This window comes from Rhinopithecus roxellana, chromosome 4 (genome assembly GCF_007565055.1).
Source record: "Rhinopithecus roxellana isolate Shanxi Qingling chromosome 4, ASM756505v1, whole genome shotgun sequence".
NCBI classification, from domain to species: Eukaryota; Metazoa; Chordata; class Mammalia; order Primates; family Cercopithecidae; genus Rhinopithecus; species Rhinopithecus roxellana.
This window is the reverse complement of record NC_044552.1, coordinates 51053213-51079670: the sequence shown is the minus strand read 5'-3', so window position 1 is coordinate 51079670 and position 26458 is coordinate 51053213. Positions and strand designations below refer to the sequence as shown.

Below are 26458 nucleotides of genomic sequence, written 5' to 3'. Positions count from 1 at the left end.
GGGTGGGAATAGGACTTGGGAGCAGAGACAGCTGTTGTTCATAGTAAGCTTTGTGATGCCAGCTGACCTTTGAGCTATGTATATGTTCTCACTTTGATAAATATCAATAGAATAGTTTTTTGGATTTTGTTTATTCATTTATTTTTGAGACAGGATCTGGCTCTGTCGCACAGACTGGAATGCAGTGGCACAATCACGGCTCACTGCAGCCTCAACCTCCTGGGCTAAAGCAATCCTCTTGCTTCAGTCTCCCAAGTAGCTGGGACTATAAGTGCACACCACCCTGCCCAGCTAATTTTAAAAATATTTTTTAGAGTCTTGCTATGTTACCCAGGCTAGTCTCAAACTCCTAGGCTCAAGCGATCCTCACACCCCAGTCTCCCAAGGTGCTGGAATTACAGGCATGAGCCATCGTGCCTGGCCAAGATTATAGTTTTTGAAAATGAGAAACGGTTTGGAATAACAGGATGCCTAGTCTGGTGGAGGCAAAATGTTTGCAATACCCAGAAAGCCTTGGACCAACAGGAGCTAAAGTTTCCTTCAGACAGTTACTGTTTCTTTAGCTCTTTCATTTCATTTTGGGTGAGAATAAAGAAATGTATTACAGCAATGAAAATAACAAATTACAGCTACCCTCTTATGGATACAATGTTGACCAGAAAAGGCAAGATCATAAAAAAATGTACACTAACTAGATGATGGCTAGACTGGTGTGTTCTTACAACAGTTGAGCTCTATGCTATGACCTATGCACTCTTCTATAGGCACATTATACTTCAATTAATTCTTTAAAGTATACCATATGATTCTATTTCTTAGGCTCCCCAAAAAGACCAAACCAAACTATAGTTTAGGAATACATACAAAGGTAGTAAAAATGTAAACAGCCAGTCTAGTGATCACCTTTGGGATACAGGGAGAGGGTTGTGATCAACAGTGGGTGGGACTGAAATCCACAATAAGGGGAACATCTGCAGTGCCAGTAGATCCTATTTCTTGGTCCAGATAGTGTTTACAAAAGCATTCGCTTTACTTTCTGCTAAACTGAATATATAAGGTTTTTATCGATTGATTGATTGATTGATTGAGACTCTGTCATCCAGGCTGGAATACAGTGGCACAATCATGGCTCACTGATTTGATAAGCATCGACCTCCCTGACTCAAGTGATCCTCCCACCTCCCAAGTAGCTGAGACTACAGGTATGCATGATGACATCCAGCTAATTTTTAATTTTTTGTAGAGATGGGGGTCCCGCTATGTTGCCCAGATTGGTCTTGAACTCCTGGGCTCAAGTGATCCACCCACCTTGGCCTCCCAAAGTGCTGGGTTACACGTGTGAGCCACCATGCCTGGCCAATATAGAAGTTTTATATATAGTCTTGCCACTTAAACAAAGGAATTTAGAAGATTTGAACAAATCTAAATGTTTATCAATAGGGACTATTTAATTATAATAGTCATGTAATGCATAATGCACTATTAAAAATGAAGCAGCTGTGATCCTATATGCTTATAAGAACCTAATGCTCACATTGGGTCCTAAAACGACAAAAACCATGTTAGAAATGAATCTGATATGATACCACTTACGTCATCTCTCTCTCATATATATGTATATAAACATATTTTATGTGTATGTATTTTATGTAATGTATTTCATACACATTACATATAATTATATATATGCAGAGAACATCTCTAATATCTGGAATAATAGACAAGAAACTTGTCAGTGTTACAGAGAGGAGACCAGAAATAGGAGACTTCTTCTTTTTCACTTTTGAATTTTGTATCATGTGCATCTGTTACTATTCTAATAAAGGAGAAGGAATCATTTATTTTAAAAATACTTGTTTATTGCATGGTTCTCTCCAGATTTTGTGTCTAGGCTTACTTTTATTTATTATAAAGTACTTCAGCAAAGAAAAGAAACTGGCATTCAAACATGGCTGGCCAATCACTGCCAGGCTAATTGCCCAAGAGCTTCTCTAAGCAAACATTTCTCACCTATTACAAACCCCACATTGATATAGGTGCCAGAAATAATAAATGGGACAAAACAGAAGCCCCTGTGCAAGGGGAAGTCAGTGAGAGGCAAGGAGACCATGCACATCACTAGTATTTCTCTTCGTATGGCAATTTAACATTGCTGTTCTTTGTCTTTATGAATAATGGGGTTAGGTCAGGTTCCTTGTCATCACAAGTCTTAGAAATCATCTAGAAAACATGTATTTTACACACTAATCTCACAACTAGATAACATATTCAGTACTTCAGTGGTAGAATCTTCAGCTTTTCACACCTTAGGCAGTTCTTCTACCATCTACTTCTATTTCTTCATTCTCAGTTTCCAGGAAGGCATAGATCAGGTCCTGCATAGGTGGGCATGTCACATGTCTGCTCCATTTCATTTGCAACAATGACAATGAAAATCCAGCATGCAATGTGGCTGAGGTGCTGGGAGCCCCAAACAATGTGGCGGAAAAAGCAGAGGGCATTTCACATCCCAGACGGGACAGGTTTCCATTCCTTACTGAGGGTGGAAGTACTAGATTGGAGGAGAAGGAGCCAAAAAAATTACTCATATGAAAAAAAAAGTCTTGTCAGCCAGGCACAGTGGTTCACGCCTGTAATCCCAGCACTTTGGGATGCTGAGGTGGGTGGATCACTTGAGATCAGGAGTTCGAGAGCAGCCTGGCCAACATGATGAAACCCTGTCTCTACTAAAAATAGAAAAATTAGCCAGGCGCAGTGGCAGGCACCTGTAACCCCAGTTACTCGGGAGGCTGAGGCAGGAGAATCACTCGAACCCGGGAGGCAGAGGTTGCAGTGAGCCGAGATCGCACCACTGCATTCCAGCCTGGGCAAAAGAGTGAGACTCTGTCTCAAAAAAAAAAAAAAAAGAAAGAAAGAAAGAAAAAGAAAAGGAAAAAAAGCCTTGTCTACTGCTTATCGTGATTCTCATTTATCTATGGTTATGTTTTTAAAATTATTTCCTATGGAAATTCTTTCAGCCCTTCCCAATTTTTGAGGGGCAGAGGTGCACATAGTGAAAGATTCAGGTCATCTCAAAGGACACAGGTTCAGAAGCATCTCACTGTTGCAGTGATCCAAACCCAAGTATGTCATTTCTTCCTCAAAATCCCATTTGCTGCTCTTGCTTGGCAGTGAATATTGCTGATGAGGATGAGAGGCGTAGGTGAAGAGAAAGGGGTCTTCCTGAGGTGAATGGTATGCAGGGGACTGGACATAGCTGTTAAAATCCACATGTACTTTCTCTTCATAAAGATTCCCCCCTGGATTTGGCCATAATGGGGGACAGCCAGTTTTGGCTGCAGGTGGCTCCAATGGAATCTGCTGGTAAAAGGGTTCTGAAGAGTTTTGGGAAGGAGAGAAGCTGCAAGGCCAGCTGGTCAGAGGAAAAGGATAATTGGAGTAACAGTTGTCATTAAGATGATTTCTCCCCAAAGCAGCATTTTTACTCCACGTTTGCAGATCGCCGTGCTCAGAGTAGACTCCGGAGGCAGAAGGAGGAAGCAGGTCTCCACTACTGTAGGTTCTGCTACTGGACAATTTGCGCTTTTCATAGAGCTTCGTGGGGTCCACAGTGGAAGTCTGGTCAGTCAGATCTGTGATTCCTCCCAGACCATAACTCTTGGAGAAGGAAAAGCAATCATTTAGTGAGTTCTGCTGAGAAGTGTTAGCTATTAAATGTCCACTGTAACTACCAGGCAGTTGGACGCCTTCCTGGAAAGACCAAGTTAAAGGTAAACTCCCCTGACTTTGTGTTTCACCTGGAAGAGACTGGAAAGGAAAGTGAAATGCTCGTGTTAATAAGTTAAGCAAATCCAAACCACTACCATAGGCATCCATGAGTTACTCTGTACAAATAAGAGCTCCGTCAGATTTTCCTCATTCCTTACACATTAATACTTGACGCATAAACACATGCAGCAGCTTGACCACAATCACGACACATTGAAAAAGGCAAAGGCTGCCTCTGTTTCCATGTTAAAGCTTACTAACCAGTAAGAGCCACATTTCCCTACATTCTGTGGAGACATGAGTGTGTTTAGGATGTTTCACACTCAAACACAAATCTGATATCCTAATTGCCTTTTTTTTTCTTTTTTTGAGATGGAGTCTTGCTCTGTTGCCTAGCCAGGCTGGAGTGCAGTGGTGCGATCTCAGCTCACTGCAACCTCCACCTCCCGGGTTCAAGCGATTCTCGTGTCTCAGCCTCCTAATAGCAGGGATTACAGGCGCCTGCCACCACGCCCAGCTAATTTTTGTAATTTCAGTAGAGATGGGGTTTCGCCATGTTGGCCAGGCTGGTCTCGAACTCCTGACCTCAAGTGAGCCGCCCGCCTTGGGCTCCCAAAGTGCTGGGATTACAGGCATAAGCCACAGCGCCTGGCCTCTAATTGCCTTTTTGAGAGACTTATAAGGAACTATTCACAAAATATCAAAGTATAACTTCAAAGATTTATATTATACTCAGCACAACTCTCAGGGGTCTCTCGCTCTCATCATTTCCTCCCTTGGCTTTTCTGTTTCTTAGTGCTGGCTGGAGTGTGAGAGACCATGGTTGCTGTTGTGTTTTTCTTTTTCCTTTCCTAAAGAGATTTTTCTGTGAATTCATGGGAATTTTGTTGAACCATAAATCAGACCTCTAGAACATGAGTGGTACATTCATTTATTTTTCTAAATGGAAGAAGTATATTTTTCTTTAGTTAATCATTAAAAAAAAAAAGGATCTGGTTGAGAATTAAGTTATGCTCTTGTTTAGGTAAAACTACTTGCTGTTAAGGGGATATTTTTAGGGGGTAGAGAAAAAGGGCTGTGACCAGGTAGATTGGATGAGAGACTGAAATGCCACTTGACTTGTCCCATGGCTGGGAGAAAGGATGAGGAAATAGCCATTTGGGTTTGGGGGGCTCGCATTTCCCTACAACAGACCCACATTACAATTTTTGTTTAAATAAAGTACATTTAGAGCCTCTAGGGATGGACCAGCTCCATCTCTGTTCTCCCAAAAAGACATGTGCAACTTTGAACAGTAGAAAAAGTATAGGAACTACTATCAATATTAAACAAATGCAAGAAAACCTATGCTCTGCCGCCCATAAAGCAGTGGACTTCACATCACAGTTTGTCTGTGGGGAACAGCCTCCACTCCACTATTGCCTAGGACAGCCATCATTTTCAGAAACTGCTTGCTTATTTCATCTTGATAGAATATGCTAAGAAAACAATCTGTTTGGGGATGTATGGAAATTCAGGAGGGCGGGAAGGGGTTGGGCGGTGAAATGCATGAGGTTACTATTTTGTGGAGATCATTTCAATTGTTTTTGATTCTTGTCAAATATAAGTTAAGTGCTAATTCAAGTTTCTCTTTGTAATTGTAGTAGGGAAGATGATTCTCCAACTACATGGACTTTATGGTTCAGAGCATGCTACAAAGATGGTAGAAAGTAAGAGTAAAGCCTCGGATTTAATTTCTTTGGCACATGCTTGTTTGCAGATGAGCCTGATAATCCATGATTTCTGGATTTCAAGGAACCCAGGAAACCGCTCCCAGCACAGGCATGGCAAGGTACTGCATGTGTTGAATATACATAATGAAGGATTACCCTGGTCTCTGTGCTCCCCTTCAGGCTCAAGGAGACGGAGGAAGGTGCTGTATGCACTTTCTTCATGGCTCTTCTTGCCTCCGCCTCCAGCTTGGTTTCTGGTTTTGGATGATCATGCTCTCCCTTTGACTGAAAAGAGACAAGGAAGTAGAAAAGAAACGATATAACACTAACTAGACTGTGCTTCACTCTGTGTCCTGCCCCCGGGGTGGTGTTGCAGTCGCCTATGGTAACAAGACTGGATGAACCTCTGAAGACGCTCCCAAGCCCACCACGCTCCTGCCTGCCTGCCTCTCACCCACCCAGCAAAGCCATAATCACAGTGCTAAGTAACACTTATTAAATGCTTCCTGTGGTATGTGCCGGACACTAATAAACACCCTGTGTACCTTATATCTCATTTTGTCTTCAGCACAACCCTTGAGGTACATACTATTATTATCACCCCCAGTTTACAGAACAGGAAACTGAGGCATGGAGTGATTATGCCAGCTGGGTAACCTCCTCTAGAAGTGAGGGAGATAGGATTTCCCTACCTGGAGCTGGCCAAAGCTGAGAGTCAATAGTTAAACATTCAGGAATTTTCTAGGCTGATTGTTAAAAATGACTGCAGGCTTGAAATCAGCCACCGTGGGAATATTTCCATTACCGAAGTTGGCAAATGCTACAAATCAGGACATTTTCTTTTTGGAGAGCTGGTTTATCAGCATCCCACTAATTCAAACCCAGGCAGTCTGAGTCAGGGTCCATTCTTCACCACTGTTGGTGCCACTGCCCCATTAGTACTCTTACACATTCTACAGAAAACTGGGATGTGGAAGAGGAAAGTCACCTGCTCGGGTTTACAGAGCGAGTAAAAAGTCAGATCTGGTGTTTGAACTCAGATTTGCTGAAGGCTACCAGTGGCATGTGGCATGCTTAGAAGCACTGTGCTAACCTCAATGTGACTAGATTAGCTGCCACTTCTCCTGAGGAGTGGAAGCAGAGACAGCCTGCTCCCCTTCTAGAGCTCCCCAGCACTTCAAACATCTATTAGAAGTGCAGGGGACAGGCAAGCTTGCTCTCTCAGAGTGTGAGCCCTTTGGGGATGGTGCAGGATCTCATTCACCAGTGTATCTCTAGCCTCTGGTGAAACTCCTCAGTAACGAAACTCTCATGTAACTAACTCAAAAATCCAACCTGGAAAAATATAAAGCGTCCATCGTGCCTCCAGAAGTTGGTGACCGGGAAGCCCCCATGACCTCGGCAAGGGATGAGCTTCAGAGGCCCGTCACAGTTGGGACAGCGTTTCCCTACAAAAGAGCAGAGGAAAATGACTACACCTGGCTGAACCGTGTTGGTTGACTCCTGGGCGCCTTGAAGATTTTAGCCCTGACTGCAGGATGGCAGAGGATAAATCTGGACAGAGTCTCATGGACTCCCATCCACTAGATATTACCACTGACCCTCGGAAGCCTGGCCACCAAAATGGCCCAGATGGGTCTCACATAGGCATATGGGAAGTGGTTGCCTACCAAGTAGGATATTTCACAGGTCAGGGAGGAGCTCTTCTGAGCAGAAAATCCCTCCCTACTTATTTAGTGATATTTCAAATTTTGACCAGGCACGGTGGTTCACACTCGTAACCCCAGCACTTTGGGAGGCCAAGGCAGGCGGATCCACTTGAGGCCAGAAGCTCGAGACTAGCCTGGCCAATGTGGTGAAATCCCATCTCTACTAAAAATACAAAAATTAGCCGGCCGTGGTGGTGTACAACTGTAGTCCCAGCTACTCGGGAGGCTGAGGCAGGAGAATCGCTTGAACCTGGGAGGTGGAGGTGGCAGTGAGCTGAGATCGCACCACTGCACTCCAGCCTGGGTGACAGAGTGAGACTCTGTCTCAAAAAATAAAAAAGAGAAGTTCTTTCAACTCACAATTAGAACTAAGGGTCAAGGGGCCAAGCTACATGGGAGAGTAAATGCAGCTACTACATTTTCACAGAGGTGTAAATGACTGATGCCAGGTCCTGATCTAAGAGCAAGTTTGGAAGACAAACTACTGAGAAAAATATAAGGTAACTTGAGGTTTGAAGTGGGCAAGGTACAGGCCACGCTGAATGTATCTATTTCTTTTTGTTGTTGTTGTTGTTGTTGAGACAGAGTCTCGCTCGTCGCCCAGGCTGGAGTGCAGTGGCCAGATCTCAGCTCACTGCAAGCTCCGCCTCCCGGGTTCATGCCATTCTCCTGCCTTCAGCCTCCCGAGTAGCTGGGACTACAGGCGCCCGCCACCTCGCCCGGCTTTTTTTGTATTTTTTAGTAGAGACGGGGTTTCACCGTGTTAGCCAGGATGGTCTCAATCTCCTGACCTCGTGATCCGCCCGTCTCGGCCTCCCAAAGTGCTGGGATTACAGGCTTGAGCCACCGCGCCCGGCTGAATGTATCTATTTCATAATCCAGTGAATGTGTTTAAGAAAATGAACAAATATCTCAGCACGTGATTATGATGTGAACCTAAATGAACGGAATTGAGTCTAACCTTTCACAGCTGGCATTCCACATTAATGCACACATTGAGATCACTCAGGGACCCACAAGAGGTCCAGTGGAAAGTCCAATAAGCTACTTTCTTCTAAATTTTACGTGGGTCATTGATGAATTAACATTAACCCCTTAAGTGATAGATTTTTCCTTTTATTTTTGGATGGAGTCTGTCACCCAGGCTGGAGTGCAAGTGGTACACCCTTGGCTCACTGCAACCTCTGCCTTCTGGGTTCGAGCGATTCTCCTACCTCAGCCTCCCGAGTAGCTGGGATTACAGGTGCACGCCACCACACCTGGCAAATTTGTGTGTGTGTGTGTGTGTGTGTGTGTGTGTGTGTTTGGTAGAGATGGGGTTCTGCCTTGTTGGCCAGGCTGGTCTCGAACTCCTGACCTCAGCTGATCTGCCTACCTCGGCCTCCCAAAGTGCTGGGATTGCAGGCGTGAGCCACTGCGCCTGGCCATTTTTCCTTTTTTTTTTGGAGACAGGATCTCACTCTGTGGCTCGGCCTGGAGTGCAATGGCTCCATTATGGTTCACTGCAGCCTTGACTTTCCAGGCTCAAGCAATCCTTATGCTTCAGCCTCCGGAGTAGCTGTGACCACAGGCATGTGCAACCACACCCGACTAATTTTTCAATTTTTTGTATGGCTTGGGGTCTCCTTATGTTGCCCCAGCTGGTATGGAACACCTGGGCTCAATTTATCCTCTCATCTTGGCCTCCCAAAGTGCTGAGATTACAGGTGTGAGCCACCACGCCTGCCATCTTCCCTTTAACAGAAGACTTCAGTTCACTGCCTTAACCAAAGGGGGCATTTTTGATGGTGGGTGCTCTGGGTATGGCAGATACGGGGGGTCCTTGCTGGAGCACAAGGGGTCTGGTTGGTTCCCCTCCATATGCTCCATATCAGAACAGCCTTGGCTGCCACTACACTCCAGGGTGAGAGTTGTACCCTTGGACGGTGCTGGGACATAGTGACCCATCCTGTAGGGGCATCTGAGGGATGCCAGCTTTTCTGCTGATGCCACTCACGCTGCTGCTTCTGCCGGGCCTTGTCACAGATGGCAGGTCTCAGGTAGATCTTGCGTCCCTCCTCTGCGAGGCAGTCGCGGCCGCACACCACCACACCCAGGCAGGACTTCTTGAGGATGCGGGAGTTGTGGTTGTTGGTGTTGCGCATGGCCCAGCTGCTCAGGTGCCGCTGCGCATTCTTGTCCTCCGAGCTGTAGATGTGTTTGGCATAGGAATCTGGCCACTCCTGGAACCAGTCAGTCTTTTTCACATTCTGATAGAAACACAAAAGATACGACTATAGTTTAAGCTAGAAAACACAGCTGTCACCCACTGTGGAGGGAGTAGATGGGAAGGATGTTTTGGCACTCAGGAGCTGGGCAAGAGACCTTTGGCAAAAGTCTCCCTACATTTAATTCTGACAGTGGGATCAGTGAGCCCAGCACAACATGGCAACTGAACGCTGTGTCTGTCAGGCATTCAGCCGCTGGATCAAAATAAATGGTAGCCCCTGTGAATTCTATCTGATTGACACTTCCCTAGCCCTCAGTGACACAAGTAATGACCATTTCTCAGTAGGAATTTTTGAAGGTTAAGTAATGCTATGCTCTTACACAATAACTGTGGAAAACAGGGCCCTGTGTGGTGGGGTGTGCCTGTAGTCCTAGCAACTCAGGAGGCTGAGGTGGGAGGATGACTTGAGGCCAGGGGTTCAAGACCAGTGTGGGCAATGTAGCAAGACCCCTTCTCTAAAAACTCAAAATAAACTGTGGAAAACACTGTGGTGGGATAGTGAGATAATGTCTCGTACCACGCTGTGGTTACCTTGCTGGGAGTCACACAGGTTTATGCAATATCACCAGAGATAAGCAGTGGGAGGGATGAAAAGCCCTGGTTCAGAGAGATCAAAGAGCCACTTTCTTCCCCAGAGATTTTCTTCCTTTATCTTTAACCCTACACTCATGTGCCTCAAACATGACGGAGAGTAAGAAAGAGCTTGTTTTGACTGAAAGCGTCTCTGTTATTGCCCAGGATTGGCGCTATGCCCTGCGTATGAACATTTGACTAAATTCTCCTTTAAAACATCAGAGACAAGGAGAGTTGTCATTCAATGGACAAAGTTTCCATTTGCAAGATGAAAAGGTTCTAGAGCTCCTTTGTACAACAGTGTACATATAATTACCACGACTGTACTATGCACTTAAACATGGTTAAGATGGTAAATTTTAAGTTGTGTTTTTGACCAAAATAAAATAATAATTTAAGAAAGGCCAGGGACACAGGACACTCAGTCCTTATAGCACACATTATTTTGCTCTCTGTGCCTCTGTTCCTTCATCTGTAATATAGGGATAATGAGACCTGCCTGCCTGAAGAGTTGTTCTGAAGATTAAATACGATTTTATATATATTAAATACTTAGCACAGCACCTAGCATGCTGTAAGCTCTAAATAATTGTTAGTCACTGATGCTGTGGCTCATATTCCTAGGCCCTACATTGGTGCACAGATGCTGCATTTGACAGACCCTCCCTTGTTCTTAGAATGAGAATCAGCAAGCAGTGTCAGCAGTCAAACTTAGGCTGTGTCCATGCCCTATGGCTTTCAGAGACTTAGCATGGTATAAGAACATTTTTCATCTAGAAGGTTCTAAAAGGTCAAAATAGAAGATTCTAGAAGGTCCAGAAGAAGAGACTAGGTTGCTTCTTCTTTGCTTTCCCAACCAGAAAGCATAGCCCACAATATAAAACAAGACAAATTTTAGAAGAAAAAAGTAAAAGTGTCAGGATTGATGGGCATTTATTGAGTTAGAATTCAAATTTAAAACGTGCCAAAGAACTTTGTAACTTGAGACTCTGGCCAAGTAACTTTGTCTTTAAAGCCTGTTTTGCTCTACTCTAAAACTGGAACATTGATTAAACCTGCCTCACAAAAGTGCTGTGAAGAGCAGATGTGTTGTAAACTATAGATTCCATATAACTATACTTGTTGAATGGAATGTCACAGGGCCTGAGGTGGTCTGAGGAAATATAAATGAGAGGTTTTAGATACATGCAGGGTAGTACTATTTGGTGGTTAAGAGCTGCAGTGAGCAAACTAGGGCCCATAGGCCAAATTCTGCCCATTGCCGGTTTTTGTAAATAAAGTTTTATAGGAACTCATTTATGTTCATTCACTTAAGTGTCGCCTATGGATGTTTTTACACCACCGCAGCAGAGACTCTATGGTCCACAAAGACTGCCATATTTACTATCTGACCCTTCACAAAGAGTCTGAGATTCCTGGCTGCAAGCTTGGACTCTGGAGGTACACTGTCTTTCTGGGCATAAGTCTTAAGCAAGTTATTTTCTTCTCAGTGCCTCTGTTTCCAGCTCTGTAAAATGGGGTTACATGAGTCCCCATAGGGAGGTTTTGAGGACTTACTGAATTAACATACACGATGCACTTAAAACAGTGCCTCGCATACAGCAGTTTCCTCCTCAATATTAACTGTTATTCTACCAGATCTGGAACTGCCCTCAGCCAGTCAATGCAGTTTTAAGAGTCACTGACTTTCGGGAGAGCGAAGACCCAGTAGAGGTCACTTCATGCTTTAAACCTTGCCAAGCCGAATGCAAGATAAGAGTCCAAGTCCCGGCTGGGCATGGTGGCTCATGCTTGTAATCCTTGCACTTTGGGAGGCTGAGATGGGTGGATCACCTGAGGTCAGGAGTTCGAGACCAGCCTGCCCAACATGGTGAAACCCCGTCTCTACTAAAAATACAAAAAATTATCCAGGCGTGGTGGTGGGCGCCGGTAATCCCTGCTTCTTGGGAGTCCAAGGCAGGAGAATCATTTGAATCTGGGAGGTGGATGTTGCAGTGAGCCAAGATCGTGCCATTGCACTCCAGCCTGGGCAACAAGAGTGAACCTCTGTCTCAATAAAAAATAATAATAATAAAAGAGTCCAAGTCCCTATAAAATAAAAGCTTAATTGGTACACTTCTTGTTCCACAACCTTCCTTCTCAGGGCATGACAGTGGCTGGCCCTTTGTGTGCTGTGCTGTAACTACTGCGGTTTGGGAAGGCGGAAGGGTATAAATACTAGGAGGGTCACATTTGGAGAAGTTCCCTGTGGTCCTTTAGGCAGTTGCAGCAGAGATTCCCAGATGGCCAGGCCAGAATGCTGGTTGGACCATTTGCTTTTTCCAGACTGTCCCCTCTCCTCCCCAGTTCCCTAGTAATTTTGGGCTTGCTGAGACTCAATGCCCGGGGTGAGAGAAGCTCCCCAGGCAGCATGCCTCCTGCTCACTCCACCCACCTTATCTTCCCTTCCTTCCTTCCTTTTTCTGACCCAAAGCTGCAAACAATGCTCTCTTGTTTTCTGTCACAGTAATGCCGTAGAAAGCATAATAGAGTATCTTATCTTTTGAAATAATAATGTAGGTTAAAACATTAAAATGTGTACTTTTAGCCAGGAATAGTGGCTCACACCTGTAATCCCAGCACTTTGGGAGGCCAAGGCTGGAGAATCTCTTAAGCCCAGGAGTTCAAGACCAGCCTGGGCAACACAGTGAGACTGTCTCCCCTAAAAATAGATTTTTTTTTCTGAGTGTACTTTCCTCTAATATTGAACTGTAAAAAACTACTGGTGCACTTGAATTATTCCAACATAAAGCACAGTTGTCAGGATAGCAGAGATGAGGGCAAGGTGGACTTAGAGGAAAGCTGAGATTTTCATGCTTTAAAGGTAAGTGGCCTCTTTAGGTTGGTCAGAGCCATAGACCCCATGAACCAGAAGGAGTGGAATGTATTTGTGAGAACATCTCAGATGTTCTGATTAAAGCAAAGACTCCTTGCCTGTAGAGGAAGAAATGGTCTCTACCATCCTTTAAGCTTTTCTCTGACAGTCCCTCCACTGGTACGTTAGTTTTCCAGTTCTATTAATAATGCAGTAATAGCCAGGTGCAGTGACTCACCCCTTTAATCCCAGCACTTTGGGAGGCCAAGGTGGGTGGATCACTTGAAGCCAGGAGTTCGAGACCAGACTGGCCAACATGGTGAAACCCCATCTCTATCAAAAATACAAAAATTAGCCAGGCATGGTGGCGCATGCCTGTAATCCCAGCTACTCAGGAGGTTGAGGCAAAAGAATTGCTTGAACCTAGGAGGCAGAGATTGCAGTGAGCCAAGATCATGCCACTGCACTCCAGCCTGGGTGACAGAGTGCTTTGTCTCAAAAAAAAAAAAAAAAAAAAAAAAAAGCAGTAATAATTTGGACAACGTATGGATTGAGAACATTACTAGGAGTAAATGTACTCACATCAAGCTAGTCTCTGGGCCATTTATTCATGCCTGGTCTTTGACCTGGACGTTTAGTGGGGTCTTTGATGTCTTTTTACACTGAAATTAAGAGAAAACCCAGCTCTCAATAATGCAAAGGAACTCAAGTGTCAGGTGGATGATTGTGATTTCTGAAACCTGTTAAACCAAGGTCTCAGAGAGGTAAAATTTAATAAGAAACAATAATCATTTCTTCATGTTTAGCAAATCCCCACAAAATACTTTCTTCTTTTTAGAGCCTTTGTTTGTTTTAATTTCTAACTTTTCATGAGTAACTCTTTGTTTTTCCTCTTAGTTAAGAAGTTTATAATTGAAAGGGAATATTTCTAAGGTTTCCAACATGTAGACTTAACTAATTTATATTTTATAATCTCCTGGGTAACATCATTGGGGGGTTAACTGATATTTCGATGACTTCTGGGTATAATTTTTTACTAACGGATTTAATCCTCTAACTCAATCAAAATCTTTGTAGCTCTATGCACTCCCAGAAGACGCTTCATCCTCACCTCATTCTAATTTATTCAACTACTTGAAGTTTTAAGAGGTTACCTGAAGAAATTAAGTATTGTTATATAAAACTAATAAAGTAAAATACAAATTCTGAAATAAAGTATCAAAAATATCTACATTATCATATGATCATATTACGAAATTGATTTTCATTTGGAATATAGTCTGCACTTGTATGAAGTAATTATCTTCCAGATTTTCATTAATTATATAGCTTATTCATTACTTATAAATAAATGTTTCCAAGTAGAACAGGAATAGCAAACAAACATACTTTAAAGCAAATTATACAGAAGTACAAAAATCAGATATTATGGAAAACAGAAAAAAAAACCTTCAACCAACGTTTTGATTTACACACAACCTTTCAAGAACTTATCTCTTCTGGGCCAACTGGAAATAAAACTTGAAGTGTTACCAAGGAAAGAAATTCAATCCAACAAAATGCTTCTATGCTTGTTCAAGAATTACTCCTTAGGGCAGGCATGGTGGGGAATGTCTACCCAGTAGGCTAAGGCAGAAGGTTGCTTGAGCTCAAGAGTTCAAGACCAGACTAGGCAAGATAGTAAGACCCCTGTCTCAAAATAAATAAATAAATAAATAAATAAATAATAAATAAATTACTGATTACTCTTTAGACTAATCCTGGTATTTCTTAGTCAAGAGATCAAGACTTAGCCCAGGCCAGGTGCAGTGGCTCAGGCCTGTAATCCCAGCACTTTGGGAGGCTGAGGTGGGTGGATCACAAGGTCAGGAGATCAACAGCATCCTGGCTAACACGGTGAAACCCCGTCTCTACTAAAAATACAAAAAATTAGCCAGGCATGGTGGTGGGCACCTGTAGTCCCAGCTACTCGGGAGGCTGAGGCAGAAGAATCGCTTGAACCCGGGAGGCAGAGGTTGCAGTGAGCTGGTATCACACCACTGCACTCCAGCCTGGGTGACAGAGCGAGACTCTGTCTGAAAAAAAAAAAAAGACTCAGGACAAAGTTCCTTATTTACTCTAAAAACACTAAGCTAGGCCAAGTTACCCCAGCTTTCAAACCCTGTCTGTATTCTCTTTTCGCTTCCCTTTTCCACTCCACCCAGCTAAGCAAGGGACCTGCTGCAGGTAATGCTCCTATTTACATCACACCAGAAGCACAAAGTGGCAGAAGAATTCTGGTCCAAATTGCAGAGGCCCCAGTGATCATGGGAGCCCATATAGGTAGAGCTGTCTCAGGGAAGTTCAAATGACCCTTGAGGTCAAAGACAGAGACAAAGGAAGTTTGTCTATCAAAAATACAAAAATTAGCCAGGCATGGTGGCGCATGCCTGTAATCCCAGCTACTCAGGAGGTTGAGGCAAAAGAATTGCTTGAACCTGGGAGGCAGAGATTGCAGTGAGCCAAGATCATGCCACTGCACTGCATGCCACAAAGGAAGTTTGTCTCTGCAAAAGACAAGCCCAAAATTGTAAGCAAACATGAATATTTGAGCTCTCTCTGTGAATCCATGTGGCCACATGTAATCAGAACAAGCCAGTTGTAGTACTCAGATTTAGCTGGCTAAAATCATAGTCCAGGAATGAACTAATCAGAACTGTGGCCCCTTTGCAGTTGACTTTACTATTCTATACTACAGAATGTTCTCTCTACAAAAAAAAAGTACTTAAACCTTGTAATTTTGTGAGTTAATGGCTTGGGGTGGCTTTGGCCATAGGTTTAATCTGCAAACTGCTCAGTGGGTAGGAACAAAATGATCCAGGGTGTTTGTTGGCTGTAGTGCTATTGGCACAACCTGAACTGAGAGAAACTGGCTGGTATTTGAAACAGAGTGGGTGTTCTCCTCTCACTAGTGACATGGGTACTATTTAAGAGAAAAAGAAACTGAATTTCTTCCCAATTTTCAACCAGAAGAAAATAATTCGTAGAGATTCAAAGTTCTCTAAAGTATTACAATCAGTACTAATAAGAGTGTGACACTCTCCAGGACCATGTAATCCACATTTTAAATCAAGACTAAATCAACACCAGACATTTGCTGCTTGGATCAAGCAAACCTTAAAGCAATTAGATTTGAACTTTCTAGGTGCAAATGTAATTTAAGGGGAATAGGAAGGGAAAGCAAATTGGCTTGAAATAAAGACACTTTTATTAATAATGGTTTAAGTTAGCCGGGCACAGTGGCTCATGCCTGTAATTCTAGCACTTCAGGAGGCTGAGGCAGGCAGATCACTTGAGGCCAGGAGCTAGAGACCAGAAACTGCATCTCTACTAAAAAAATACATATACATAAAAATTAGCCAGGCGTGGTGGTGTGTGCCTACATGGTAGGCTGAGGCATGAGAATTGCTTGAACCCGGGAGACAGATAGGTTGCAGTGAGCCAAGATCACACCACTCCACACTCCAGCCCAGGCAAAAAGAGAGACTCTTGTCTCCAAGAGAAAAAAAAAAGATTTAAGTCAAGTGCTTGCATTTCTGGGCTGGTTTCCCACAGGTTATATTGAAGAGAAATGGAATCAAAATAGAGGAATGGCCAGAAAAAAGTGAAACGAGAATTTGTAAAGACACAACATAAAGGAGGCAACATACAGGAAACAAATACAAGAGAGGAAAGATTTACTAAGGACAAGTGAAGTTGGAAGAATTGAGGACTTTCTAAGCCCTAGGATCTGATCTTGACACTTTCCAGCCCAAGATTAACGGCTTTCTACTACCAGTAAAACAACAGAGTCCTCTTAGGATGGCCTGCTTCCAAACCACCAGTAGTCCCCAAAATCTTCATGCTGAACACTTGTGTACAACTCTCTAAAATGTGAACATTTGAGTCTTCAGACCCTGGTTCCCTACAAGGACCTTGAAAGTCAATGCCCCGGCTAGGATGGTTATGTGGAAATGGCTTGTGTAGTATCAAGCAGAAAGTAGTGCAACTCATTACATTATGTTTCTTTCCTGTTGTCCAGGCCAGCATGTTTCCTAAATTCAGACTGTTGCTGTAGTTATTGACATAAGTAATAGATGATTGATTTAATTTTTTTTTTCTCTAACCTTACACAAACTCTTCTGGCCTTGTTCCCCATGCCAGGGTCATGTTGAATTACACACTCCTTCTTTCAAACTCCTCTAGCATTTTTCTACAAGGCATTGATTCTCTATTTAAGCAGTAATCTTGTTCCACTAGCCCAGAAGATCATGAGCATTTCCAAGGAAGTTAACATAGCTTAATGGCCCCAGTATCTCTGAGTCTACTGCAGTGTCTCCCACATTTCAGTTTCTCAAAAATGTATGATATCTTAGTGAGGACATTACTGCTCACTGTTGTAAAAATTAACCCATAAACCTTGATGTATCTGAACTATTTAAAGACACATGGAGTTTCTCAGATCAGAAGATGCAACTGGTAATCATTTTGAAACTTGAGGGGCCAGGCGCGGTGGCTCACACCTGTAATCCCAGCACTTTGGGAGGCCGAGGTGGGTGGATCAGGAGGTCAGGAGACCGAGACCATCCTGGCTAACATGGTGAAACCCCGTCTCTACTAAAAATACAAAAAATTAGCCTGGCGTGGTGTCAGGCGCCTGTAGTCTCAGCTACTTGTGAGGCTGAGGCAGGAGAATGGCGTGAACCTGGGAGGTGGAGCTTGCAGGGAACCTAGACAGCGCCACTGCACTCCAGCCTGGGCAACAGAACGAGACTCTGTCTCAAAAAAAAAAAAAAAAAAAAAAAAAAAAAGAAACTTGAAGGCTGGGTGCAATGGTTCATGCCTGTAATCTTAGTATTTTGGGAGGCCGAGGTGGACAGAACTCTTGAGTCCCGGAGTTCGAGACCAGCCTGGGCAACATGGCAAAACCCTATCTCTACTAAAAATACAAATAATTAGCATGTATGGTGGTGCATGCCTCTAGTCCCCACTATTCTAGAGGCTAGATTGGGAGAATCACCTGAGCTGGGAATTCAAGGCTGTGGTGAGCTATGATTGCGCCCCTGCACTCCAGCCTGGGCAACAGAACGAGACTCCGTCTGAAAGAAAGAAAGGAAGGAAGGACGGAAGGAAGGAAGGAAGGAAGGAAGGAAGGAAGGAAGGAAGGAAGGAAGGGAGGGAAAGAAACTTGAAACTTGAAGCATGTGAAAGGATAAACAGAAAAGGAATTCTCCTACGTGTTTTATAACTAATAATTCTGGCAAGAATATAAAATTATGAAATATAAACTATAAATGATTTGGATCGATGGGACAGAGAGTGGAATTAGAGAAATTTATAATCATCATAAGCCATTACATTTGATCCTTTAAACCACATTTGTTAAATGCCAAAAATGTAGTCTGGCGAACACCAACTCCTGAAGGGCTTCAGGAAAAACATTTCATGGTCAAAAATAAGTTGAGTTAACACTGCCTAACACAGTCTCCTTGGGAGAATCACCAATGCACAAGATGGTGAAAAAGACTCCACGCCTGCAGTCAAGAAATCTATTTAACCTTGTTGAACCTCGTATTGCTCTTTTTCTTTCTTCACAGTACCTATTAAAATTCCATGTAACTTGTACCCTACAGAATATATTTAGGGAACGGTATTCTAAAGATCTTAGAGACTGAGGCAGGATATGTGGAGAATTACTATTTTCATTCTACAGAAGGTAGCTAAGACTTAAGAAAATCAATTTCTCCAGTCTCACACAGATTCTAAACAATGGAGCCATTTATTAACGAATTCCATATTCAACATTTGTTGTTTCATACACGTCAGGCACTGTGCTAGGCACAAGGCTCACATTTCTAGAATTCTAGGCTATTAGAACTAATAGGTACATACCAGACCATTTGGCGCAACCCCCTCATTTTCAGAGAGGAAAGGAAGTTTCAGAAAAAGTAAACAACTCAAAAAAAAGGGAGGTGGAACTAGAATTCAAATCTAGGGCATTTGTCTCCAAGTCCTGTACTTTTCATAGTACACCCCTCTGTCTCCAGATATGCTCACACCATATAAAATCTAATGCCTGGAAATCTTTCCAAGAGCTCAAGTGTTTCTTGATCCTATGATAAAGCTAGCATAAACCCAGATGAGGATGGTATTCTCTCTACTCAGAAAATACTAAGGAATATTTGCATTTTAAATCATTTCCCTGACATATTTAACAAATTGGAAGATACTTAGCTATTTCCATGAGCAATCTTAGTACTTTTTAATGAACTATAAATACATTTCTAAAACCAAATGTGCATTTTTTGCTATAAATTTCTCAGTTTAATGTCCTAGGTAGCTGCAAATACTTTCATTTTTGGAAATCCATGTTGGAACATTAACTTTTATGAGCCTCAGGTTTCCCTATAGGAAAGAGGTCTTCATCTCTTGTTTATGGATCTGATGAGGAATTGTGTCCCAGAAAAAAATGCCTGTTAAGACACAGTGTCACCCACCATTTCATGGGGTTCTCAAACTCACTAAAACTCTTGCTATAGAATGTGACACTGTAAAGTCTTCTATGTATCTGTTTACTTCAACTCTTGATTTCGTGTCTGTCCAACTTCTATTTGGGTGTTGCAATCATGAAGTTAGAAATAGGTGAAAATATGGGTCCTGGAGCCAAGAGTAATTAAGGTTTACTTTAAAGTATCCCCACAACAGTGACAATAATTGTAATACTAATTAAGAGCAACAACAAACACAAATCCCTAAAATAGATATTTGCATATGATTCAACTGTGGTGTCTAGAACCATGGATGGAAAGTGGGGCACACTTTTGTTCTCCAGCTCTGTCCCAAGACCTACCAAGAGAGGATATAGATGTGGGGTCGGGGGTGGTGGAAGGAGTAGAGGGGGTGAGGTTGGAAGTTAAGGAAAAGTGTAAAGAGAAACAAATGGAAGTCTTCGTTAGAAATTCTGGATCAGTTACAAAGATAGGGGAATCTCTATTCCCTCTCCTCTGCTTCTGATAACTCAGATTCCTTATTACCCAGAATCAGGCAGACGGGATTGACTTTTTCATGACTTGGTACTGGTCTAGCCACCTTTTCAAACAAGTTCTAGTGAAAATATCTTAAATGTTAATAAAGGAAGACAAGGAAGTAAACAATGATACATATGGAAAATCAGTATTAAACAAGTAATGTGTGCCTATAATTCCAGCTACTTGAGAAGCTGAGACAGAAGGGTTGTTTGAGGCCAGTAGTTTGAGACCAACCTGGGTAACATTGTGAAACCCTCCTCTCAAAAAACTTTTTTTTTTTTTTCAATTAGCCAGGAGTGATGACACATGCCTGTGGTCTCAGCTTCTCAGGAGGCTGACGCAGGAGGATCACCTGAGCCCAGGAGATTGAAACTGCAGTGAGCTATGATGGTACCACTGCACTCCAGCCCGGGAGACCAGGCAAATCCCATCTTAAAAAAAAAAAAAAAAAAAAAGTCAGTTGCCAAAGAAAATGTGGAATGAAGTCTCTCTATTTTCAGTGCATGTATGATATTTACAAAATAGGAGGAGAAGAGGCTAGGCTGTTTACACCTGTAATCCCAGCACTTTGGGAGGCAGAAGCGAGTGGATTGCTTGAGCCCAGGAGTTCGGGACCAGCCTGGGCAACACAGCGAAGCCCTGTCTCTACATACACACACACACACACACACACAAATACAAAAATTAGCTTGGTGTGCTTGTGGTCCCAGGTAGGCAGGGGGATCACTTGAGCCCAGGAGTTCAAGACCAGCCTGGGCAACACGGCAAAACCCCATCTCTACAAAAAATACAAAAATTAGCCAGGTGTGTTGGCATGCGCCTGTGGTCCCAGCTACTTGGGAGGTTGAGGTGGGACAATCACTTGAACTCGGGAGGCTGAGGCTGTAGTGAGCTGAGATCGCATTACTGCACTCCAACCTAGTTGACAGAGCCAGACCCTGCCTCAAAAAAAAAAGAAAAGAAAAAGTGGAGAAAGAAAGAAAAGAAAAGAAAAGAAAGAAGAAAGAAAGAAAGAAAGAAAGAAAGAAAGAAAGAAAGAAAGAAAGAAAGAAAGAAAGAAAGAGGAAAGAAAAGGAAGAAGACAAGAAGGCAAGGCAAGGCAAAGGAAAGGGAAGAAAGAAAGAAGAGGAAAAAGAAAAAAGGAAGAAGAGCATGCTGCATTCCATAAGAGAACAATATCATCTGGATTCCAGTACATTCCAGTTAGACATGAATCTGAGTTAAAACTATCACTACAGCAAATAAGGTTGTATGAGGACTTGTATATAAAAAGAGTCAATTTATGGCCAAATAAATTATCATGGATTTTATCATACCATCTAGCCAGAGCGAGGGCAACCTGAGTCAAGCCAACTTTTAAAGAGAATGGAAGTAGAAATTTCTTTGCATCAGTCTCTAAGTATGGGTGTCTGGTAAGTAAAGACCCACTCAAATCATAGGTCTTGCCGTCTCTTCTTAAAATCCCTCAGTCAGCTGTCCAGCTGAAGCTCTGGGGGAGAGGAATTTACCCAGCGAACCCTCACCAATTGCCTTCCAGGTCTCCGCATGTTAATAGTCAAGACTTCATAGCCCAATGTTGAAGGCAGATTTTTATAGCAAGTACGTACCTGTGGCAGTTTCACATCATTAATATCCCAGCTTAATATCTCTTTGTCTTCAGAATCAAAGTCATCAGGTTCCATGATAAGGTCAGGCCAGCCAAGGTTTTCACCTATTCGACTCCCCTCAGAAGTGCTTGAGAATTTTGTTCTCAAAGATTCTTGATATAGCTGGATCGGCCCACTCAAGCACCTTAGACCAGGAGATTGTTTTCTAGGGCTAAAAAATAAATTATATTAGTATTGGCCATTAAAGAGATTTAAAAAAATCAGTGCTCCTCTGCCAGAAAAACCTGTTTCACTGATATTTTTGCAAGTACCAACATACTAATAAAAAACAAAACATAGGAGCCATTAGTGATTTTACTTAAAACTTGGCCATCGGGAATTACAAGCATGTGATCATTGCTTTCACCCTTGGGTTTGGGCTTGCCTTCTCATTGCAAGATCCAGGTTGTGAAGGCCTTAGCAGAGACAGTTGTCATCTGTAAACAATGGCTAGGACCTTCTCCTGCTAGCGCAGGAGGATACTAGCTTGGAGTTGTTTCCACAGAAATGCCTTCATAAATTAGCTAATGCGTGGTTGAAGCTGCAAGAGGGGAACATCATATAGAATTTATCATTTTGAGACAGAATCTCACTTATTCACCCAGGCTGGAGTGCAATGGTGTGATCTCGGCTCACTGCAACCTCCGCCTCATGGATTCAAGCAACTCTCCTGCCTCATCCTCCCCAGTAGCTGGGATTACAGGCATGTGCCACCACACACAGCTGATTTTTGTATTTTTAGTAGAGACGGGGTTTCACCCTCTTGGCCAGCCTGATCTCGAACTCCTGACCTCAAGTGATCCACCCACCTCAGCCTCCCAAAGTGTTGGGATTACAGGCATGAGCCCCCGCACCTGGCCAGAAAAAAATATATTTGAAAATCCAAATCACCATAAAGATTAGTTTTGGTCTCTGCAATAAATCCTGTGTGCACTATATATCTTCAAATATTATCAACTAATATGCTTATATCTGATTCATCTGAAACAGGGTTACTTAACCTTGGCACTATTGACATTTTGGACCAGATAATTCTTTGTTGTTGGGAGCTTTTTGCATGTTGTAAACTGTTTGGCAGCATCCCTGTTCTCTACCCATTAGGTGCTAGCAACTTGTAATCCCAACACTTTGGGAGGCCAACACAGATGGATCACTTAAGTCTAGGAGTTCAAGACCAGCCTGGGAAACATGGAGAAACCCTGTTTGTACAAGAAGTACAAAACACTAGCTGGGCATGGTGGTGCGTGACTGTAGTCCTAGTTACTTTGGGAGGCTGAGGTGGGAGGATTACCTGAGCCCAGGAGGTTGAGGCTACAGTGAGTCAAGATTGTGTCACTGCAAGCCAGCCTGGGTGACAGAGTGAGACCTTGTCTCAAAAAATAAGTAAATAAATGAATGAATAAGTAAAAGTTTGTTCAAATTGCATTTCTTCCCTCATGAGAAATACTGCTCTAATTTCTAACTATAATTGGTTAAAGGAGATTTACAAAGAAAAAAAAGAAGAAAGAAAGAAAATTTGAAATGTTCTACCCTGAGGAAAAAAATGAATAATTTTGCAGATGAAAGGTACTTGTTAGTAGGATATGAAGTGAAACATGTTCACATGTGTAACATTTCATTTATTGGTACTCTTATAAAAACAAGAGACATAATGATGCTATGTAGAACTATTTAATAGTGAACTCAAACTGCAAGGTAGATTAATAGCCTAAGCTTTGGCAAGATCCATGAACTCTGTTCTTTAGTTTTTATTGTTTTTGTTTTTGAAATGGAGTCTCATTCTTATCACCCAGGCTGGAGTACAGTGGCACGATCTCAGCTCACTGCAGCCTCCACCTCTGGGGTTCCAGCGATTCTCTTACCTCAGCCTCCCAAGTAGCTGGGATTACAGGCGAGCACCACCACACCCAGCTAATTTTTGTATTTTTAGTAGAGACAGGGTTTCACCATGTCGACCACGCTGGTCTTGAACTCCTTTCCTCAGGTGATCCACCCGTCTCTGTCTCCCAATGTGCTGGGATTACAGGCATGAGCCACCGTGCCTGGCCTGTTCTTTAGTTATTTAGCGTTATATGATCCTAGTACTTGTCAATCACTGAACTCTACCAAGGGAAAGTGTGTGTAAATAGAAGACTGTTGACCTGAACATGAAAATGAAGTTCTTTTTTTTTTCTTTTATGTGTGTGCTCTAGATGTCCAGAGAAATTTCTCTAGTAACAAGCTATAGAAATGATCCTTGAAAGTGTAGTCTTTATAAATGAAATTCTTGACCATTAAATGACAAACTAATCAGAGTCTCTTCCTGTCTGTTCCACATACCCAAACTGAGCTACAACCTAGTGGTTGCAGAGCATGAAGTTTCTGTTCCCCAACTGACTGTTGATTTTCAAGACTAAATCCTCATGGATTTTAAGTAAAATTCTATGTTTAGGAAACAAACATTGTGTTACTGAAGAAATGCTGCCGCAAACTGATTCTAATTCAAAGGACTTAAATAACAGGTATAGAAGAAGCAGATATTAAGCAGCAGTTCCATGTACTTACCCCGAACAGTAACGATATCGTCTCTGATGCTGCAAATTTTGTTATAACTAATTGGAATAGATCTACTTTTTAAAAACCTTGGGAAATAAGATTCATATTTTCAAAAATCAAAAACATTGTTATAAAGCCTAGGCAATATAGACATAATTCTTTTGTTTTTAAATTAAGGGGAGAATAATACAGCAAATTTTATTACAGAACAACTATGTTATTTTTTGGATTTTCTCCCGATATTAACATTTGCTAAGCGAATGAGCATTAATTTAATATTTCCTAAAAGTTAAGAACAAAACATAGGAAAGAAGAAAAAACCATTTTACAGCCCTTAAGTAAACTCTGTTTTCCTCTTCTAGGACTGAAAAACTACACTTGTCAAGACTACTTTTTTAAAAGCAACTTGCGCAAACTATATTCAATTTTCATCATTTCTACAGAAAAATGAACTAGAACAAATGAAACCCTGTAGGAATGGAGTGGTCGTTACCGCATCCCTTATATTTGCCTCTCCATGGGATTTCTGGCTTCCTTACCTTCTAACTTCTTACGGAGAAGCAGACAGAACTGTGTCGTGAAAATCTTACTGCTGGTTCAAGTCCCAGCAGGCTCTGGTCATTTTCTGAGCAGACGCTGTTCCCTACTCCAGGTCAGGGTACACTATGCTAATGAGTTCTGGCGATGGTCCAATCAAAATCTAGATGTTCTGGGCTTTGGATAGGTAAGAGCAGCCTGGGAGTCACTTAACCAGCCTGATTCTTCTCAGAATGCCAGCAATGTGATGAATATTCTATGATGTATCTCTGAACTTCCCCCTCCCTTTATGTTAGGAGGACATTCGAACTAAAATGGACATTGGAAAGAACCTCATGAGGAAGCACAGATGTTTTTCTTATCGTGATGTTACAGGTTGGGCCCCAGGCAGACGATTCACAGTAGGTCCTAATTCTCCCACTGTTTACCCGGCAGGTAATAGTTCTGTCTCGTGTGTGCAAGAGAGAGAAGACAGACAGACACAGAGAGAGAGATATTATGGTGAGGAAATTTACTGGAATAGGCAGTGGACAGCCAACATCCTCTCTACCAGAAATACTGAAATGCTATCTTAACCCTAGCAATAATGTCCCACTAATTCTGAGTGTTCTGATCCCCTAAAAATACACAATTCTTGGCCGGGTGTGGTGACTCACGCCTGTAGTCCTAGCACTTTGGGAGACTGATGTCGGCGAATCATGAGATTAGGAGTTCAATACCGGCCTGGCCAAGATGGTGAAACCCCGTCTCTACTAGAAATACAAAAATTCGCCGGGTGTGGTGGCACACGCCTGTAATCCCAGCTACCTGGGAGACTGAGGCAGAGAACTGCTTGTACCCAGGAAGCGGAGGTTGCAGTGAGCTGAGATCGCGTCACTGCACTCCAGCCTGGATGACAGAGTAAGGCTCCATCTCAAACAAACAAACAAACAAACAAACAAACAAACAAAAAACCAATTCTTTCTTCTAGAGATATCCTCAGTGCTATTCTTCCTTTCAGAGACATCCGCAGTAGAGCCTAAATCAGTTCAGTTCATCTGTTTTGCTCTAGGTAGTCTGTTAGGCCTTGGCAACACAAGAGAGAATGAAAGCCATTAAGAAGTTCATTCTACTAGAAAAGATGAACAAAGCTACTAAATAAGGCCATTTAAAATTGATGTATAGAATAGAAGTAATATAAATGAGAAGGCTATTAAGCTGGAGGGAGGAGAACCAGAGAAACCCACCAAAATGATGCTCGATGAGCCTTTTGAAGGACAAACAGATATTTATTAAGGCACGAAGGACTGGAAGAGGGTGTTTAGGGGAGTGACAATATCTTGAACAACATGATGAGGGATCAGTACCTGTCAGGAAGGTCCAGACTCTCAAGGATGAGGATTAGGAGGCAGAGATGAGAAGACCAGAAGGCAAAAGGCTTGGAAAGCCTCATAGTTGCATTCAGCGGCCCCTAATAGAGTTCCCATTCGTCTTTCAGTTCATGAACAAATTCCTTTCCTGCCTGAAGTTTAAGACCCTGCTTCATTTTTTTTTTTTTTTCAAACGAATTTTCTATCTTGTTGCCTAGGCTGGAATGCAATTGTGCTATCTTGGCTTACCACAACCTCTGCCTCCCGAGTTCAGGTGATTCTCCTGCCTCAGCCTCCCGAGTAGCTGGGATTACAGGCATGCACCACCAAGTTTGGCTAATTTTGTATTTTTAGTAGAGATAGGGTTTCTCCATGTTGGTCAGGCTGGTCTTGAACTCCCGACCTCAGGTGATCCACCCGCCTCGGCCTCCCAAAGTGCTGGGATTACAGGCGTTAGCCA

At 42.7% G+C, this 26458-nt stretch overlaps 1 protein-coding gene across 1 annotated transcript; it reads right to left on the bottom strand.

The window, feature by feature from the left end:
* Positions 1–1837: 1837 nt before the first annotated feature.
* On the bottom strand, positions 1838–24739 carry GCM1 (glial cells missing transcription factor 1). The gene is made up of 6 exons (XM_010364016.2): positions 24652–24739; positions 21539–21749; positions 9186–9438; positions 6816–6928; positions 5637–5765; positions 1838–3807 (listed from the first exon to the last, which is right to left on the bottom strand). The coding sequence occupies exons 2-6, from the start codon at positions 21611–21613 to the stop codon at positions 3067–3069; spliced, it is 1311 nt and encodes a 436-aa protein (XP_010362318.1). The 5' UTR covers positions 21614–21749; positions 24652–24739; the 3' UTR covers positions 1838–3066.
* Between the last annotated feature and the right edge of the window lie 1719 nt (positions 24740–26458).

Coding starts and splice junctions, on each gene's coding strand:
- GCM1 (XM_010364016.2), bottom strand. CDS start 21,613: ATGGAACCTGATGACTTTGATTCTGAAGACAAAGAGATATTAAGCTGG. Junction 9,439..21,538: donor ATGATGTGAAACTGCCACAG/GTACGTACTTGC, acceptor TGTTTCTATCAG/AATGTGAAAAAGACTGACTG. Junction 3,808..5,636: donor AGGGGAGCACAGAGACCAGG/GTAATCCTTCAT, acceptor TTTCCTTTCCAG/TCTCTTCCAGGTGAAACACA.